General features: G+C 49.7%; 1 protein-coding gene across 1 annotated transcript in view; it reads left to right on the plus strand.

Annotated features, from left to right (window-relative positions):
* Positions 1-7,296: 7,296 nt before the first annotated feature.
* MAP9 (microtubule associated protein 9) overlaps positions 7,297-20,424 on the plus strand; it is a 24,743-nt gene continuing 11,615 nt past the window's right edge. Inside the window, exons 1-7 of the mRNA XM_006164199.3 lie at positions 7,297-7,567; positions 8,776-9,023; positions 10,679-11,000; positions 14,313-14,533; positions 16,463-16,550; positions 17,996-18,474; positions 19,647-19,717. Of these exons, the coding sequence (XP_006164261.2) occupies positions 10,712-11,000; positions 14,313-14,533; positions 16,463-16,550; positions 17,996-18,474; positions 19,647-19,717 (1,148 nt within the window). The 5' untranslated portion in view covers positions 7,297-7,567; positions 8,776-9,023; positions 10,679-10,711. The remainder of the gene's footprint in view (positions 7,568-8,775; positions 9,024-10,678; positions 11,001-14,312; positions 14,534-16,462; positions 16,551-17,995; positions 18,475-19,646; positions 19,718-20,424) is intronic.

Here is a 20,424-nt window from a genome sequence, read left to right on the forward strand (position 1 = left end):
GAGGACACCCCCCTAAAGGAAAAAAAAAAAAAAGTCTCAAAAAAAAAAAAAAAAAAAGAAAGAAAAAAGAAATGCACCAGGACTAATACTTCTGTGATGTGGCTCCCACGAACACATGTGAAGTACACCCTTGTTAAATTCAAGGTAGTGTAAAGCTGAAAAGTAGTATGTTGAGTGCCAAACTAAAACTCAAAGATGATTCCAACTGAATGATAATATTTAACATATTAAAATATAAAAACTTACTTTTGGTGTCTAAAAATCTACCAAATTGTGTGGAACATGAAAAATCTCTGTCTTGGCGGACAGCAAGCCCAGCGTGAGGTAAGAGCAGAGCCCATCTTGAGAGGTCAATGCAGGCTTGGCAGGGTTAGCAGTACCCAGACTTTAGAAAGGGTTCATCTCCCGTGCAGGTTACACTGCATATGGGTTATTCTACTCACCTTTCAACAGAAAGGGACTAAATAAAATTAAGTCATTGAGAAAGCACAACCAGGATGGTGAGGGGGTTGTAACGAAAAGAAACAGCAACAAAGGGGCAGGCAAATTGGGAGGAATCAGCTTGGCCTTCCAAGGCAGAGGTTTCATCAAAGTGAAGGCAGTTTCTCCTGTTCTCTGCGACTCTGTACAACTGACTAGCTTCAACGAAGCACTTCTGGATTATCCACGGAGACACAGCTGTGGCTAGCAGAATGTCCAGTGGACATGGCCCGCTCTATTCAGCCCTGTCACCGGAAACGCCCTAACAGGTGTCTCCATCCTAGTGTTGAGGTTCAGGCACCAGAGTAGCACCCTTACTTACGCTGGTGCGCATAACCATAGACAAGGGCAGCCCAGTTTCAATGGGACGGCAGCCCTCTCCAAGGGAGACATGATGTTCTTAGATTGCTGATTCTAAAAGAAGAGTCTGAAACACGCTTGGTTGGCTATAAACTGATGTTCGTGCACCAGAAAAATCACATCTCATTACTTCATGGCCCAATTTAACTTAAAAAGTGGTATTCATTTTTAAAAAAGCAGGTCTGAACTTTCTAAAGATTTAGATTTTGAAACATACACCCCCACATACAAAGTATGTACTATTTATATCTTTTCAGGTACTACTGTTTCCACCAACACCCACCAAATCACGTGTTACTCAAAATTTAAAACAAAACAAAAATCAAACATAACAAAAGCAATAAAGAGCTAGATTTATTAAGAGCCAATAGGGGAATCTGTCTTATCTAACAGACATGAGAATATTTGCTTTTTAAAGGGGAATTTTGTGGGCTTTCATTACAAAAGAAATAGTTGTTGTAATATACAATGTGGGGGAAAAAAGTATAAAATTTTACATGACACATGCTGTGTTCTTCGTTCAGATGGGAAAACGCAGGTGACTGCAGACACATGCACTCACTGTCACCCAACAGGAAGCCGACCGTGGGGCTGGGCCTCACCCTTCCAATACTCGCCCTGAGCTACGTAAGTTCATTGAATGGGTAAGAAACCTTCAAAATAGGGAAGCATGTCAACAGTTACTCTAAGTTTGTCTGCTGTCTGTGTATGTACAATGCTTGAAACTGAATGCGTAACTAGGCAAAGGGTCCCTCTGAAGTTATAGAAGGTTTTTAGATAGTTAGCCACAGCACCTGTCACTGCCTGTCAAACAGGGTGAGCTTTAGTTTGTTATTTTAGCTCCTTCGGCCTAATGGACTTCCTCCATAGAACTGTCCAAACTGAAATACGTCTCTTCTTCGGTTCTAGCTTAGTAGTTCCAGGAATTAAGCAAATGTAAAACATCTTAAGCCCACAAAAGAGCATTTCCAGTCACATTTAAATAATTCCTCTTTTTTTAACCCCTAATGTTTCATGTAAAAAATGGAATAATATTTTATGTGTATGTTTTTATTTGGTAGCTAGGTTTTTTTTTATTTTGAGACATGTAAAATTATTTAAAATTTCAAGTAAATTTGCACAAAATGAGAAAAAAAAATAGGAATTAAATCGCATCTTATAAGGGTGCAACAAGGGTATTTAATAAATAATGCAGATAAAAACATTTTCATGATATTCACAGGAGTGTGCATATACTGTAAAAACTTTCAGAAGGCATTTTGATAATATAACAACCATAAATATACATATATTTTGGTCCAATAATTTCATCGCCAAAATTTTATTTTAAATAAATAATTAAATGTGCTGCATTTATTCAAAATTTCTCATGAAAACTCGAAATGACTTAAAGGACCACCAGGTAATAATTTTTAAGCATAGTTGTGTAACTATAGAATACTGCATTATTTTGTTTTTTAATATGAACAGATATCCAAGAGGAAAGACCAGGCTTTAGAATGACAAGTGGAATGTGAGCGTTTTCATGCACAGAGAGCACAGGAGGGACCCCACTGTGAGCAGGGCTGTGATTCCACGTGAGGAGCAGCTCAGAGACGTCTCCCAAGGATATTTGGATTAAAACAGCTTCTTGTGAGCATGATGGCGCCCGCCCTATGGTGAAACAGCTTCTTGTCACATTGATCCAGTGCCTGTCTGAGTGCTGGTATGAGGGAAAGCTGCGTAGGCCGGCAGTGGTGCAGCGGTGACGCACAGGCCCCCTGTGAATGCCCAGCCCCATGCACCGGGTGAGTGTCCCCCCATGTGCCAGGTGAGCATGCATAGCCCTCCTCCCCACATCCCAAATGAGTGTGCATGGTCCCCCCAAGTGCCAGGTGAGCGTGCATGGTCCCGCCACGTCCCAGGTGAGTGCACACGGTCCTCCCATCCCAGGTGAGTGTGCACGGTCTCCCCACATCCCAGGTGAGCGTGCACAGTCCCCCCACATGCCGGGTGAGCGTGCACAGTCCTGGTGAGGTCTGGGTGGGTATGGGTCTGTGAAGACCTTGTTGGGTCTCTCTGAAAAATTGAACTATTTTTGTGAAAAGCTATTCATCCAAAAAGGTTTATAAATTAAATTAACAAGTGGTTTATTGAAAAGTAATTCTGACCACTGTAGCAAGTGCAGTGTTAATGATTACACAAGGCTGTGTCGGTGTGCGAGAAGGCCTTTGCCGCCACCTTTTGGAAGGTGGTTACCAAGGCACGCTTGGGATTTTATCCTTTTCTTAACTATTTTATTTTTATTTTTTAAATTGCTATATGGTGCATGTGCTCACCAGAGAGAGAGAGAAAGTGAGAATGCACCCCTTGAGGGTATGGGCGTGCTACAATCCATTCTCCTCTAGGGACTTGAGTCATGATTGTCAACCCATCCGGTGTCTTTTTCGTGGCTTATCTAGCTAGACCTTTAACTTTGCAGCCGACCATGTGGGATCCATCCGCCTTGATCATGCCACCTGTGGCCTGATTTTGTCCTCTTCTCAAAAGGCTCCCAGAGCGACAAGGAAGGGATGACCACCTTCCTACCTGAGCATGCTGGGCCCGCTCAGCCTCACCCAGAGGCTGACTTTTCCTCTTTAACCAGATCTAGTCTGGGAGAGTATGACTAGAGTCCCATGGGTCTTGGAGTCCCGGCACTGCCTCTTCCCCGCCATGGCTGACTTCTGCAGGAATGGGGTCCCGTCCCTTCCCTCCCCACCTGGTAGTGGGGAGTAGTAGCCCCCCAGCGCTGCTGTCCCGCTGTTGTGAGCCATGGCCTGGACCAGGTGACCATGCAGCTGGGCTGGGCCCGTGAGGACCCGGCTCGCTCCAGGACGGGCTCTGTCCCTGCTCCCTGGCAGATCCCAGGCTGCTTGGCATGTCCACACGCAGCTTTCTGTGGGCTAAACCCACATGGTGCAGGCGCAGTTGTGCCTGTCTCTGCCGCATGCCGCAGGTGGACAGAACCAGGCCCGTGGTCACACGTCTGGCTGGACATACCCATTGGCATCATGTGGAGATTGCACAGATGAAATCAGAATGACAGTTCTTGGAATGTGGAGCTGTGCGTCACCACGTGTCACACCTCACCATTTCTGCTCAACAGCACACAGAGCACCGTCATTCCAAAGAAACCCACGTGGGACCAGCAGATGGCATAATGACTTCATCCCTGGATCTGCACTTAGTCCACTGTGGTTCATATCCCGGACCTGAACCTAGTGGCTTACACACACACACAGGCACTTGTGTGTGTGTGCCCAAAATCAAGAGAGAGTTGGGGAGAGGGATTGCAAAGTGGCTATCCCCCCTGAGGGGACGATCTCTCGCTTTCTGTCTCTGTCTCTCCTGCAATCACACAAGCCCTAAGGAAAACTCTCTCCAAAAATAAAAAAAGAAAGACGGCCAGAAACTCACCGTAACAGCAAAGTGACCAAAGTGGTGTCCTCCCACCGGGCCTCCCACGGTTGTCAATGACTGGGAAAGCCACATGGACCTGGCTCTCACCCTCTCCTAGAGGGACATCCAGTGTCCCAAATCAGAAAGGTTCCTATCCCACAGCCAGGGCTGGTGCTTCCTGTGGCACTTCTCAGAACACGGGGCGTGACTCCTCTGTCCCAGGAAAGACCAGGGCAGGCTTTGCTCTCAGAGGAGATTTTTTTCCACTGGAAATGTCCTTCCGAGACTCCACGTCTCCCCAATTCACTTTCTCTGTGAAAACTTTTAGGGAGTTCCGATGTCTCGGCCTTCTCCCTCTGTGGCTCTCCCAGCAGTTCGCGTGTTCCCTCAGGTCCTGTGCAGCCTACCAGACCCTAGGTGGGGACCTAGCCTGGATTGCCTTTTTGTAATCTATTTTCTAACTTTTAATTTTTTTGAGAGATGTTTTTGCTATAGGGCATGTGTGTTCACCAAAGAGACAGAGAGAGAAAGCAAGAAATCGCTCCCCGGGGGCATGGCCACTCCGCAATCCCTTCTCCAGTTTCCTCTTGGGATTTTGGGAAAGCACACACACACGCTCGGCATGGGTTTCAAGCCACTTGGTCTGGACCGAACTGCAGGTGTCCACACGGGAGTCCAGCGCCTTAACCACTACGACACCTGCTGGCCCCACTTTTTACATTGTTTTGGTTGCCAGGAGTGCATGTGCTTGCTAGCGAGCAGGAGCAGGCTGCCCCGGTGGACCCGGTCAGGTCACCGTGCTCTCCTGTCATGCCTCCATGTGGTCAGGATCCTGGGCACATGCAAGTGCCAGGCATGTTGTTCGAGCCTGTGGAGCAGGATGGGAACTGTGGCCGGCCGTGTGGGACCCAGCTATCCACGCACAGCCTTTGTGCACTGTGCTGTGGGGCCGGGCCTGGGTTCCAAAATCCGACCAGGGTGTTACTGACTGAGAAAACTGGGTGAGTGAACAGTGCACAAGGCCAAGGAGGCAGACTGATACACGGAAAGAGCATCAAACATGAAGGTACACGTGAGGTGAACTGAAACATGGAAACGAGACCCGAGGGCCACCCCACAGTGCAGAGCAGTGCCCCAGCATGGGAGCCAGCCCCATAGGGCGTCCACCCCTGGCCCTTGCAACTTGAAAAGCACACCAGGCACATGTGCGTCGTGCCCACAATCAGACAAAATGGAGAAATAGAGCAAAGGAATTGCAGAGTGAGCACGCCCTCGGGGTGCTTCTCTGTCATCCCTTCTCTGTCGAGTGCACACACCCTCTGGCAACTAAAAGGAACAAATGTTACAGAAGCAGTAAGAGTTTGTGCTGTGCTCTTCATTTTTCTCAAGGGAGTGTTGGGCCAGCCAGTTGCGTGGTGGTCGAGGTGACTGGACCCCACGCAGCTGCCGGTGTGTTTGGGTCCTGGACCCAACAGCTTGAACAACATGCTGGATGCATGTGCACATATGCCCAAGGCCCCAGAAGAGGAGGGGGGTTGCAGTGTGGCCACCCCCTTGCCAGTGAATTCTCATTTTGTCTCTCTCTGTCTCTCTTTTTCTCTCCAGCAAGAGCACACACTCTGAAACCAATTTAAAAATAATAACAGAATCAAAGAGTATCTGTGTCTTTCTTTTGTAAAATGATGTCTCAAAAACTATTTTTAAGTTTAAAATGTTACTTAGTGGGCCAGTCAATGGCTTGGAGCTTAAGGTAGCTGGATCCTATGTGGCTGGCCACTTGGCTCAAGTGCTGGACCCACTGACTTGAAAACACACTGGACACATGTGTGCATGCCCAACATCCCGAGAGGGAAGAAATGGAGAAGGGCCGTGACCATGCCCATGGGGAGGGTGCTTTCCTGATTCCCATCTCTCTTGTCTCTTTCTGGTGAGTACACAGCCCTCTGGAAACATTAAAAAATAAAAAGCAGAATCCTATCTATTTACTCCTGAGTTCATTCATCCAACAAAATGTAGTACCACCTATGCACTAGATAAAACCGTGCTCAGTGTGCCCTGCGTAAAACTACTACAGGGACACATGGCTCTGCTGCGGGGAGCGAGGGACACGCATTGTGGGGAGAGTGAGGGACGTGCATCAGGGAGAGCAAGGGACACATGTCGCGGGGAGAGTGAGGGACACGCATCGGGGAGTCCCAGACCTGGTGGCTTGAAAAGAACTCCAGGCACATGTGCATGTGTGTCTGAACCCTGAGGAGAGTGGAGAAGGGAAAATGTTACTTTCTGTCTTCACTCCTCTTTCTGTTCTTTGGCACGGAGTATTAAGTTTGCCTATAGCAGTAAACATGGTTAACCTGGCTTCCTCTACTAGCAGGGTCCAGCTTGAGGACAGATTTTGTTGTAACCGAATCGTCTAGATACATTACAAAGGGAACTAAACTGGAAATGTCAGGGAGACGCTGACGAGGACCCCCTGAAACCCTGGGCGGGTGTCTGGGGGCTTCTTGGCATAAGAGTAGCTCAGACACACTTTCTGTGACTTCTGCCCTCCAGGCCGGCTGCAGGCTGCCATCTCAGCTGGCTGTCACTAGTAAACTGGACGCTAGCAGTCATTGTCACCCTCCCCCTGTGAGTGGGACGCCACTATAACCTTCACCCTGTGACTGGCCATCACTTCACTGAAAGGTGTCCATCTTTATCTGCCCCTTGTTCCCAAGAAGAGCCACCCACCCCCGAGGCACGGAGGCATGGCTCTGGCAGGCCGGGCGGCAGCACAACACGCACATGTCAGTGAGCACTGCACCGCAGCCGGTCCCAGCAGGTGCTTCAGGGCCCTCCTCCCTGGATGTCAGGTCTGGGCCGGGAGCAAGGTGGGCGTTCCTTGTCTCCCTGACGACAGAAGAACACCATGCTGTCACTTCCTGAGTGAGCGACACACAAGGCAGAGGGCGGTGCTGGGTACCACGAGGCGTGACGTCACTTTCTGCGTGTGGCGGTTGCCTGGCGACGCCGCAGCGGAAGTCTGGCTGCCGGGAGTTCGCAGCACCTGCGCCCGGTGTTGGAGGCTGGGTTCCCGGGTTACGCGGCCGGCCCAGCGGCTCCTGCCCGGGGTGGGCGCTCCCAGTGGCGGGCGGGGCGGGAGGTCGCTCAGGGCGCCCCGACTCCTGCGGCGTCTGCTCGAACGCGCGGGGAGGGCGCTGGGCGCGCTGTCCGCCCTGTCCTAACCCCGCCTGGCTCGCCCCCTCGGGACGCCCTGCACTGTCCGGCCGCGGCGGGTGCCAGAGTGCAGCGCCCTCTCAGCCTTCAGGTAGGCGCCCTCCATGGACAGGGGCTCTCCCCAGGAACAGGGGCGCCCCCCAGGGACAGGCTCGCCCCAGGGACTAGTGTCCGAAGCACAGGGCCCTGGCCCAGGGATCCCCGTATGACCAGCAGCGGGGTCGGGGTGCCAGGGCCCAACTGGCAGCAGGTTCTCGCTCAGGAGCCATAAGAGGGACACCCAGGGTGAAGCGAGGCGGCCTATTGCAGGGGGTGGGGCGGCCTATTGCAGGGGGGGAGCAGAGCTCCCACGCGGAGGGCCCCAGATTAGGGTTGCTGGAGGACCTGGGGTGCGGTCTTATCTCAGCCGGCCTTGTTCTGGCTGGTTTTCAGGTGGGGCTCAGTCGTCCCCTGGTGGCCGGAGGGGCGCATGCTGGCCGGGCCCCTTGTCCTCATTTTGGAGTAGTACAAAGGTCAGGGGATTCTTTGTCCAGGAGCTGGGGCTGAGAATTCATTGGGAACAGACCCGCCTGTCTGGCAGGGCAACCTGAGTCCCATGTAAAGGGCGGCGAATCCTTTCCTAACGGATCTGCCTGTGGGCGCAGAGGAAGGGCCACTGGGAGCAGGGTTGTCTGGCTCTCTTTAGGGGGTGCGGCCGCCCTGTCTAAGCCAGCTCACTGCCACCGTGGGGAGCCCAATCCCCATCCCAGGCGCCTGGCCCAGGAGCCAGGCCCCAGCAGTGCCAGGTCCGCGTAGGCGCTGCCAAGGCCAAGTTCCCAGAATCCTTTTAGAGCAGGCCGAGGTCGGACCTGCACATGCTGGGATTCAGGGTCTCCCAGGACAAATGAGTGATGGCGGCTCAGGGCTGGGGGCCCCACATGGTGGAATCCACACTCCAGGCGGGAGGGATCAGCTTCCTAGGGACCAGTCACAGTGCAGTGCTGAGCTGTGCTGTTTGGGACCCTCAGCTTAGGGTTGGATCTGTGAGATTATAGACCCCCCCTGAGGCACAAGATGAAAAACCACAAACACTTGTAAAGGAGGGAAAGGGAAGTTTTAATAGGAAAGTGAGGATTTTCAGTAGGAAAGAAGTCCACCCCCATGGCCGAAAGGCCTACAGGGGCAGCTGCACTGGGGGTAGGTCAGGTGTGATCGTATTCCAAGAGTCATCGATCATGGGCACTGGGCAGTGGGAGGTCTGTCAGTGTCTGGCTTCTTTGAATTCCAGGGCTTTTCCCTGCACTTGCTCACCTCTCGCAGGTGAGGAACCCCATACTCCCTGTGGACTTAGAAGGTGTGAGCTATACAGTCCGTTTTGCCCTGCTGAGAATGAAGATGCTGATCAGATCATCTCCTTGGGTCCTTTTCTACTTACGGAGTATGACAGGGAAGTTAGCAACCATTCCTCCCTGCAGGAGCTAAAGAGGAAAACCGCACCCGCCTCACCTGCATGTGCCAGTTGCAGGGTGGAAAAGACATTTTCATAGAGGGTCTATTTGTAACTCCAGGTAAGTCGTTGATGTGGCTGATGTCCTGCCATTTTCTTAGGGCTCCCTGCTGCGACAGCCTAGAGTTCCACTTTGGAAAGAGCAGAGAGCCACTCACTTCCAACAAGTCATGGCTGTTTCTGATGCCTCCATGAAAATACATGTTACTTGACAGCAGTAACATGTAACAGGTTCTCCTGTGAAGAGAGTAGGTGAGGGCGAGGGTAAAGCCCCTCTTCTTGTCCTGCAGGATGAACTTAGGCTGGTTAGTAACCACACCAGCCAGTGAGTAACTAGTTAGCACAGAGCGAGAGGTCGGTGTACCTCAGGAGCTCTTTCATCACGCTGGTGATAAATCATATGTGGGGCCACTATCAGAGGTCAGTTTAAAAAACATGCCTTCACTGTCATGTTCTACATTCTGCTTTGCTTTGATTTCTTTTAGTTATGTAAAAATACTAATATTTTAGTTTCAGGTGTAAGCACACAGAATTCTAAGCTTGAACTGGAGCCTTGTATTCTTTAAAATCTGGCGACACATTGTTCTTTATAAAATAATCAGAACAATAGGTAAATTTCTGCTGTGCAATTAAGTTAGCATTCTTTATTTTTGTGTTAGTAAAACTTAGTATTTTGGTGTGGATGGAATTTTTGTTACAAAATTTTAATGAAAAATCTAATTAGCAAATTACTAGTTAAATGCCATTTAACACGTTCTTTTTTTTTTTTTTTTATGGGAGATTTTTGCTATAGGGCGCATGCACTCACCAGAGAGACAAAGAGACAGAAAACGAGAACTCAACCCCCAGGGGGCATGGCCACACCACAGTCCCTCTCCTCCAATCTTCTCTCAGGATCTTGGGCATGCATGCACACAAATCCAGCATGAGTTTAAGAGGCCAGGTCCGGGACTTGAACCGCAGTTGACTACGTGGGTGTCCAGCGATGAAACCGTTACACCATCTGCTGGGGTCCCCCATTTAACATGTTCTTGATTTTCTCTGATGTTTGTAAAAATTTTGGTGGTCCAAAATCCAGTTTACATGTACCCTGACCGATGTTAGTGTTCGGGGCCTCTGTACAACTTTCCTCCAAGCAATCACAGAGTCTAGCACCCTGCAGGCAGGCGAGAAATGTGTTTTGAATGGCTCACATGAATGCCAGTGAAATTGCCGAAGTCAGCGGTTTTCTAACTGTAAAGCTGTACAAAGTCTGTTTGTAAAATCAGCAGGCACCTACTCATTGCTGCAGTCACGTTCTAGTCTTTTTTCTTTTTTAAATATTTTTATTTATTTATTTATTTATTTATTTTATTAGAAAGACACAGAGAGAGAGAGTGAGAGAGGGAACGTGAGAAAGCAAGCCACCAGGTCTGAGACTCGAACCGTGGTTGGCCATGTGGGAATCCAGCGCCCCTATGCACCACGCCACTTGCCGGCCCCGCGTTCTAGTCTTTAACGCAGCATCCCAGTCAGTCCGGGCCGCGGGTCTGCGGGTCTGCAAGAGCACATCCTGCGTGTCCTGGTCCAGCTGGGAGCGCGTGACTCCACTGTCAGGCAGGAGTGCCCTACGCACCATCTTCATCGCTGCGGCCGGGCCACATCTCAGTTTTCGATTCGCGTGACCTTGACAACTGAAAATACATGACTGAAAACACTTTTTCCTCATATTTCCAGTTCCTTTAGGTGATTTTTCTGATGCCCTAGTAGATGAAAATTCAGTTAAGAAAAACAATGAATGAATTTCAAATATCAGAAGATGAAGAAAAAGATTCTCCAGGATCATCCTTTCTGAAAACCGAGCACTCGAGCGGGGACCCTGCCACAGGGGGACCATCACATGCCATTGACACCCAGGTGGGGGTGACAGCTGAGGAATGGGAGGACATGGCCAGGGGCTCCTCATCTGGATTTAAAAATAAAGACCAAGAACCTGAGAAAGAGAAAATTAAAGTGAAACCTAAACCTAGAATTCTTTCCGTCAAAAACTCACGTTCAGGTAATTTAAGCTACTGTAATTGCATTTCTTGTAAGTTTAAGATTTAAGTCACAAAATATCTTCATGTTGTAGGCAGTGAACATGAAAGAAGTCATTTCCATACCCACTTCTATGCCAGGACACTCAGCGTGCATTTGAGGGAGGGGTGTGGCTGTTGCTGGGGAAAGTCTGACCTTCTGTAAGAGGAGACAGTCCTCACATGCTCTCAGCCTGACTCTCCGTGGAGAGGCTGCCATGCTCCCCACAGCCCTGAGCCCCAGTAGAGCAGAGCTGTAGCCGGCAGGGACCCCATGTAGGAAATGCGCATCCACATGAAGCTTCCTGTCTTTAGGGCTGGGACATGTTTCCTGCTGGTGACATCCAAGGGAGCTTGCTCTCCGTGGCTGTCAGGGAGCCACTCCTTTCTGTCCCTCCTTGAAACAAAGGAGACCAGCAGATGGCATAATGGCTACTTCGCTGGACTCCCACATAGTCAACCATGGTTCAAGTCTCAGACTTGGTGTCTTCAAACTCACGCCAGGCACGTGTGCGTGTGTGCCCAAAATCCCGAGAAGAGAATGGAAGAGACAGGATTGCGGGATGACCATCCTTCCTGGGGGTGATTCCTCACTACCTGTCTCTCTGGCGAGCTCAAGTACCCTATAACAAAAATCTCTCAAAAAAAATTTTAGAAAAAGGAATGAGGAATGAGGACAATGTCAGGACAGCAGGGACAGCCCTGACACTGACTCTGTGTGACTCTAGCAAGAGGGCCACAGTGAAATGGAGCTGAGCTGCTGAAATGTTCCTGATGCAGTGGGTGGACACACTGGCGGGGCATGAGGAGCTTAGGGTGGCCGCAGACATGCCGCGTCAGGTTGGGGTGTACTTAGGGGTTCCTGGCAGGGATTCAGACGAGCAGTGTCCACCTGGTTGATACCTTTTTAGAAACCTGTGGTGTGTGAAAATGAGTGACCACATCTAACCTCAAGGTGACTGCAGGACAGCAGGAGCCCAACGGCTCTGTGGGGTCCTGTGTGCAATATGACATTCATGTGTGGCATGAAACCGTGTCCTAAGCAGGTCATCTTATTTATAGATATGAGTAGAAAACTGACCATTTTTTAAATGTCTAGTTTTTTTTTTTCTTCCTGAGAACTTGACACTATTTCTGGAAGCAAAATTCGGGCTAAACTCTATTAAAGTCATTATCCCCAGGCCTTTGGGTGAAGGGCAGAAGCAGAGGCTCATGGTCCTGGGATAGTGCTTAGCTTATAGGGCACATTAAGAATTTAAGTGAGGGGCTAGCAGGTGACGTGGTGGTTAAGGCACTGGACTCCCACATGGCCAACCACAGTATGATCCTGGACGCAGAGGTATGCTTTCTTCACTTGGACAAATTAAAAAAATAATAATCATAGTAATGATAAATGGAATTAGATAAACAAAAATTCTTTAAATTTTTTTAAAAATAAAAAATAGGAAAAAAAATCTAAATGAGTAAGTGTGTATGGGAACAATTTCCAGCCGAGTGATGAGCGGCACACCCTCCAGCCCCATGTGGAGGCAGGCCGAGTTCTGGAGTTGGGCTGCAGGTTGCATACCAACAGCAACACTAGTTTTTGCACTCACCGTTTTGAAGGGTGAAGCTCATATTATCTGTTTCTACCAAAATAATGAAAAGCATTTGACTCAACACCTTTTTCTAGGCACCAGGTCTCAGCGCAGCATTTCGGGAGCACAGAAGTCCTGGAGACTGGGTGGCACCAGCAGCCAGGAGGGGTCCTTAAAGCCCGGTGCCTGACGAGGCCCCTCAGTCTGTGCACTGTGGGACGGGCCGTGAGGGCCAGGAGGAGGTCTGCGCCAGAAGCGGCGTGGTCTGGCCTGCACTTCACGAGCATCACTAGGGCTGCTGTCTAGGGGGGCGGCGAGGCATGCCCTGCGGGATGTGGCACTTGGAATGGATCAGAGGAAGCTTAGCTGACACCGAGTCAGAGGGGATGGCAAGGTTTGGATGTAGGGAAGTCAGAGGGTGAGACTAGAGTGGCTCTTGGATTTTAGGTAGCACACTGGCCAGAATTTAGGTCATGGCTAAGATCGGCAAGGGAACGTGTACCGTGGTACCAGTTTGGTATGGGTTCTTCCAGCAGCATTTATAACTCACTTATATGTAAGTGAGGGGAAGGTGTAAATTAGGCCAGGTCTAAGGCTTAGAAGAGTGTGTTTGAGAACAATGAGAAATACATATGGCAGGTCGGACTTAAGCACCACGCCTGTCAGTGAGAACCCTTCCTTCACAGTGCTCTGAGTGCTGGAGCCATGCCCTGTCACTTCTCGTTCACTCTTAGGAGTGATGACATGGATGTGGAGCACCAGTGACTGTCAGAGGCCTGCCAGGCACTGGGAGAAGGGCACCGCTTGAGGCGCCCAGCCCTGCCCTGCTCATTGTGTGCCCACATGGCTGTGGCCATCGCAGCCCTTCCCTGGGCCCTGTCCTGCTAGTTTGGAGCAAATAGTCTGTGGGGCCCCGGGGCAGGCCCTAGCTGGGTCTCTGTGAGCTGGGCCCCGGGGCAGGCCCTAGCCGCAACTCTGAGCTGTGCTCCAGGGCAGGCCCTAGCCGCAACTCTGAGCTGGGCCATGTGGGCAGGTGCTCAGTGACGTCCGTGAGGTGACTCAACCTCTTCATCTTATAGAGGCAGAAACACACAGGTTTTGTCTTGTTTCTCTTTGTTTTTAAAAAAGTTTTAATACAATGAGAGTTCATAAGGTGGAAGAGTTAACTCCTCACGAAACTGCAGTGACTAGCAAGGCCAGCCCTGTGGCACGAGGTCAGGTGCTGTGCAGAGGAAGCGAGTCCCACACGGCTGACCAGGGTTCAAGTCTTGGTCCAGCAGCTCCTGCCCGCTCATGCGCCCATGCCTACGAAAGAAGAGAGGACACTAGTTACTCTCAGGATGGCGGCTACTTTCACGTCTTTATTTTGAGCTGTTGTTTCTCTGTGTTGTCCTAGAGCTCTATACAGAGCAGGCCATGGGCTCTGTCTGGACCCTGGGGCTGCACCACGGGGCCCAAATGCAGGAGGGAGTCCTGGGGACACTGGGGCTGCGCCACAGGGCCCAGATGCAGGAGGGCGACTTGGGGACACTGGGACTGCCCCAGGGGCCCGGACGCAGGAGGACATCCTGGGGACTGTGCCAGGGGCTCGGACGCAGGAGGGAGACCTGGGGACACTGGGACTGTGCCAGGGGCCTGGTCGCAGGAGGAGACCTAGGGACACCGGGGGTTGTTAAAGACATTTTCTGTGCTTGCTCCTGAGCCTGTTTCATTTTTCAGCAGAAAACAACTGCAGCTTTGAAACAAATGACCACTTTAAACCTTCACCTCGGCCAAGGAGCATGTTAAAAAAGAACAGCCCCAGGGAGGAGGGAGAGAGGCAAAATGAAGAAGCTGCCTTTGGTGAGGAGCTAGAGTCTGTGCCATCTTCCCCCCCAAGGCCCAACCGCACATGGTGGGAAGCTGAGGAGAAAGCACTCCCCGAAAACCTCGATCCTGAGGTGAGGACGGCTGCTGTGCAGAGCTGACCTCGGTCTAGGCTGTGCGTGGTCATGAGCGAGAGTGGATTTGTGCGTGTGTGTGGTACGTGTGTGCTTCTGCAACCGAAGAGGAAATCATGTTGTTTTTAAGAATCTGCTGTTCCCCACTGCGTCTAGAGCACCGCCATTAGGGTGCATTCACCCCTTTCCAGCTCCACGGAGGGGAGAGTGAGTCCTTCCGGTTACCGCGTGGCACAGCAGTGGTGGTAAGGGCGGTTCCCGAAAGAGTAGCGTGGGGCGAAGCTGCTCTTCTGAATCGACGGCACCATCTGTGTTTATAAGACTTTATGTTACCTGGTGTCTCTGATGTAACTTATGGCTAAGGACAGAGTAGTCAGCGTTATTTTACTCGTTGGGTTAATGCTTTGTTGAGATTTCTCCATCTGTAGTGAAGGAAGCTATTGCTCTGTACTTTTACAGCATCATCGTCGAGTTTGAATATGGAATTGAATGAGTACCTCTTATTTTCTAAAGTTTGGTATGAAACCGGAAGTTTGGTTTCATTTTTTCCTTAAATGAGAGAATTCATCAGAAAATTTATCTGGGACTAGTGACATCTTTGGCGTTCAAATCAACTTTTTAAACAGGTTTTCATATCCAGATTTTATCAGTTTGGTAGTGTGTGTCTGTTAAGAATCTGTTCAGATCTGCTGCATCTGTAATTACAGTTGTTCATGACACTCCCTTCAATGGCCATAGGACTTACAAGAATTTTATCTTTTATTTCTAATATATATGATTTGGGTTTTCTTTCTTTCTTGTTAGATCTCAACAGGAATTACGTAGTTTCATTAAACTTTTCAAAGAACCAACAGTATTTTCTATATTATTTCTAATTTTACTGATTTTCAGTCTTTATTATTTTTTCTTTTACTTTCTTTGAGTTTAATTTGCTTATCTTTTTTTAAAGAGAATTATTTATTTAATTCTATTTGTTATTATTATTATTTTTTTTTTCAATTTGACCAGAGAGAGAGAGAGAGAAAGGGAAAGCAAGAAAGCAAGCCACCAGGGACGGGACTTGAACCATGTCAGCCATATGGGAATCCAGTGCCCTTAACTACCAAACTACCTGTCGGCCCCTATTTTGCTTATCTTTTAACCTGAAATTCCTCATTGACTTTAAGCCTTTCATCTTTTCTACTAAAACCTTTCTTGCCCTGCTTTAACAGCCTCATTTTTCGATGCCTTTTTCAAGATCATTTCTTGAAATAGATTTTCTGATTTCCCCGCGATATCATTTTTGGCCAATTAGTTATTTTGTGAGGAATTATTTTTATTTTCAAATATTTAGATTTTCTCTAAGTATTCCTTTTCAATTGATTATAAACTCATTTTAAGTGATCCAGAGAACATATTTTATATCATTTAGAATTTGTAAAAAGTATCTTGTTTTATGACCCAGCCTAAGTGTATCCTGTGAAATCTCCACTTGCACTTGGAAATAAAGGGCTAGATGTGCAGCCCTGCGGTCCCATGTTATTCAGCATGGCTGGTGACACACCCACAGCTTCTCTAGCTTACTGGTCTTCGTTGAGTTAATTGTCCAATTGCCAGCCTAAGGGTGTCAAAATCTCCAATGATGTTTGTAAACTTATCTATATTTTAGTTCTTTTTTTCAAAATTGTGCTATAGAGAACAGAGAGAGAGAGTGGGAAAATGAGAAATCACCCCTGGAGGAATGGCCATGCCACAGTCCCTTCTCCTCCATTCTCTTCTTGGGATTCTGGGCACACACGCACAGGTGCCTGGTGTGATTTTCAAGCTGCCAAGTCCAGAACTTGAAGCTCGTTCAGCCATGTGGGAGTCCAGCGCCTTAACCACTATGCCACATGCTGGTCCCATGTGTTGACCTTTACCATGGTAAATCCTTTATTTTGTCCCACATAGGATCCAGAGTTAAGTGTGTCACCACCCCTGAAAGAAAGTTCTGAAGATTCCTTCTCGCCAGGACCCGAGGAGCAAGCACCAGTAGCAGGTGGTCCCTTCTAACCAGCCTGTCTCGTTGTATTTGTGAACTTGTGTTGTTTAGAATCCCAGGAGTGTGACTGTACAGTTTCAGAGAAAATAAGGACTTGTTTGCCCACGCCGTCGTCCCCGCCATTCAGTTCTCCGTGTGTACTTCGATCCCCCCAAGCTGTGAAATTACCGTCCCATGGGCTGTGGTGTGGAGATGTGGGGCATCCTCTGACCTCTAGCCCATCCCTGATACGCACAGATGTAGCAGACAGATGTCACCCTGTGTGCTGCGGAGGCTCGGCTGGGCGGCTTGCAGGGCAGGGCTCAGCAGGTGGACCCAGCACAGCCGCACAAGCGGTGACTCCCAGGCTGCGTGCTAACCTCAGGTGGGCACTCGGAGGGTTGCCTCAGAGGCAGCCTTCAGAGCTGGAGGGGCTTTGCACAGGAGTGTGAGTGGCGGGTCACTGGCATGCTTTCCGCTCTCGGCGCTGCCATGCGCAGCCTGAGGAGTGCTGAGACATAGCCCCCCGGAACCAGGATGGGATGTGCTTATGATGTGCTTACTGTGGGTGCAACTCCGTCACAGTGGACAAGAAAGATGGAATGTGGGACACAGAGACACCAGGTCAGACGGGGCTGACTGGAATCTGTGGTCCAGACTCCTTGTTCTTACCCAGAACTCTCAGACCAACAGCTCCACGGAATCTAGCCATGGACCAAGGTGCAGAAGTGTACCTGACACTGAAGGGGCATTGAGACTGGCTATCTAGATGCAGGTCCCCAGAAAGTGGCTGCAGTGAAGGCAGCAGAGTGGAGGTGCTGGGCAGAGGGGATGCAGATTTGGGTAGAGGGGTGACTGCAGCCAACAGCCAGCGACCCCTCAGGAGAAATGCCTGGCCTCTGTGCAGCAGGTCAGAACGTCAGGAGCAGGTCTGTGCAAGCCACCTACTTCACCTTCCCAGCAGAAGCCGCCCCTTGCACACTGAGATGGGGTGACTGGCCTGGGGGGTGACACTCGCGGAGGCTGGCAGCATCTCTGTGGTGGCCCTTCCAGAAGTGCATCAGTTCTTCGTCCTGTCACTCCCTGGGGTCCCACAGGGAAATGCTGGCATCCTCGTTCTGCAGACAAGCCCCGCTCAGGTGCAGGGAGGAGGACACTGCCAACCAGGCTGCCCACCTACGAGCTCGAGCTCTCCGGAGTGGCTGTCCTGCCTCGTTACCCTGATGGCTCACATGTCCTTCGCTCCAAGTAGCAGGCCTGTCAGATGCTTTATGAGATCAAGAATACCCATATTTTTCTTTTATAGATTACTTTTGAAAAAAGTTTATTCAAGTGTGATTTTCTTTGTATTTTATTTTGCAAGAAAAAGATTATGGATGGCCCTGGTCTAAAGGAAAGCAAAAGAATCTGTCTCTATTTTATTAATTCAGATGTTTTAGTGCTGTTACTCTGTCTCAAAATAGATCTGAACGAAGAAGTCACTGAAAACTATAGTTCCTTGGAATTAAATGAGAATGAAGAGAATTCACTTTTGACAGACTCTTTTACCACCACTCATGAAAAATCCGAGGAAAGTCAGGGGACTGCTGGCGACCTTGCAGGAGAGAAGGCCACACCGAGTGTCGATGACAACGTCATGGCCCACATGGGTGATGGCACCACAGCAGACATGGGGGATGACCTCGCTGCCATCGAGGGTGATGACACCATGGCAGACATGGGGGATGACCTCACTGCCGCCAAGGGTGATGATGTCACAGCTGCTGTGGGTAATGTCACAGCTGACGTGGGCGATAACGTCACAGCTGATGCAGGGGATGACTCCACAGCTGACGTGGGTGACGACTTCACTGCCACTGCGGGCGATGACAGCACAGCTGATGCAGGGCCATTTAAATCTCAGAGTATCGTAATGCCCACCCATGCAACCGAATCTGCAAAGGTATTCATGGAAATGTATGCTATCGTACTACAGCTTAAAGTTTGCAGTGGGACTAGAAGGTCACTTATCTTCCCTAAGTGCTTCTGAATTACCTGTGGGAAGTGCTTTATGTGATCAGGTGGCCCTCAATAGGATTTTAATGTCAAGCAAGGTTTGAAGTTAACACAATGAAATCCAGTGAGTTCTTCAAAATCACAAGACATAGGTGATCTTCAAGCACTTTGAAGTAGCTCAGGAGCACATCCATCCATGGGCGGGTCCTCTGGGCCTTCCTGCTGTTAAAGTGCAGTGCCCAGAACAAGCTTCTAGGGTTTCATGTCAGGGGAATTTACTCCTCTGGATATCACTTTAAAATGTGTCCACCATGTCATGAAATCTCTGAGCAATGTTGATCAATACTGCTTGCTCGAGCAGGCAGGCAGGGCTGTCCCCATGGATGCTGCAGTGACCCACAGGGCAGGGATGGGAGGTGGCATTCTGGCCCCTCCACGCCAGCAGAACTGGCTGTCAGTTGGGTCCTGGTCTCGTGGCTGGGGGGCAGGTAGCCATGAGTGTTCCTTACAGGGTGAGCTACTTTACCTGAAATGCTAAGAGCTGGAGGCTGTCACATTTGAGGTTTTTTTTTTTAATTTTGAAATATTTGCATCTTAATAATCCTTTTTTTTTTTTTTTTGGGGAGGTTTTTCGCTATAGGGTGCGGGTCACGCCGCAATCCCTTCTCCTCCATTCTCCTCTCAGAATTTTGGGCACACACGCACACGCGCCTGGCGTGAGTTTCAAGCCACCGGGTCTGGGACACGAACCGCAGTCGACTACGTGGGAGTCCAGCAACATAGCTACTACGCTAACTGCTGGTTCCCCTTAATAATCCTTTTTTAAAAATAAAATCTCTTTTATTTATTGATTGAGTTGCTTGTTTGTTTTGGCTAAAAATGGGGTCTTGTTGAATCCACGACCCCTCTGTCTCTGCCTTGTGACTGTCTGGCAGTGCAGACGCAGCCTGACACCTGTTCCTAGTCTGTGTCCTCAAGGGCATTGCACCCACTGAGCTGTCTCCAGGTCTGCTGTGCTCCACGCAGAGCAGACACTTAACAGTACTGGTAGTCAGTAGTTTGTAAGAGTGCTACAGCAGCTGAGGCGAATGAACTATGCATAGCTTTTCTGTTTAATAGAACACAGTGGAAGATGGAAGTGTGGAGAACAAGAACCCCAACGGTGGCAGAGCGGCCAGCGCCTCTGGCAGGTGATGATCTGTACCCACACATGGGCTCATGCTGCGTGACATGGTGTTACCTAACTGCAGGCTGTGTCTGGGTTTGCTCGCCTCTCATCTGTACCTTGCGAGAGGAGAGGAGCAGTTATGTCCTCCAAACCCTGTGGTTGATTATATTTTAAATAAGTAGAATGACTAAGTCGGTACTGGGTAGGATGACTAAGTCTGTACCCGGTGGGGTGACTGAGTCTTTACTGGGTAGGGTGACTGAGTCTGTACCGGGTAGGGTGACTAAGTCTGTCACCGGGTAGGGTGACTAAGTCTGTACCAGGTAGGGTGACTAAGTCTGTACCGGGTAGGGTGACTGAGTCTGTACCGAGTAGGGTGACTGAGTCTGTACCGGGTGGGGTGACTGAGTCTGTACCGAGTAGGGTGACTGAGTCTGTACCGGGTAGGGTGACTGAGTCTGTACCGGGTGGGGTGACTGAGTCTGTACCGGGTGGGGTGACTGAGTCTGTACTGGGTGGGGTGACTGAGTCTGTCACCGGGTAGGGTGACTGAGTCTTTACCGGGTAGGGTGACTAAGTCTGTACCAGGTAGGGTGACTGAGTCTGTACCAGGTAGGGTGACTGAGTCTGTCACCAGCTAGGGTGACTAAGTCTGTCACCAGCTAGTGTGACTAAGTCTGTACCGGGTGGGGGGACTGGGTCTGTAACGGGTAGGGGGACAGAGGCCGG

This window comes from Tupaia chinensis, unplaced genomic scaffold, assembly GCF_000334495.1.
Source record: "Tupaia chinensis unplaced genomic scaffold, TupChi_1.0 Scaffold143591_1, whole genome shotgun sequence".
Taxonomy (NCBI): domain Eukaryota; kingdom Metazoa; phylum Chordata; class Mammalia; order Scandentia; family Tupaiidae; genus Tupaia; species Tupaia belangeri.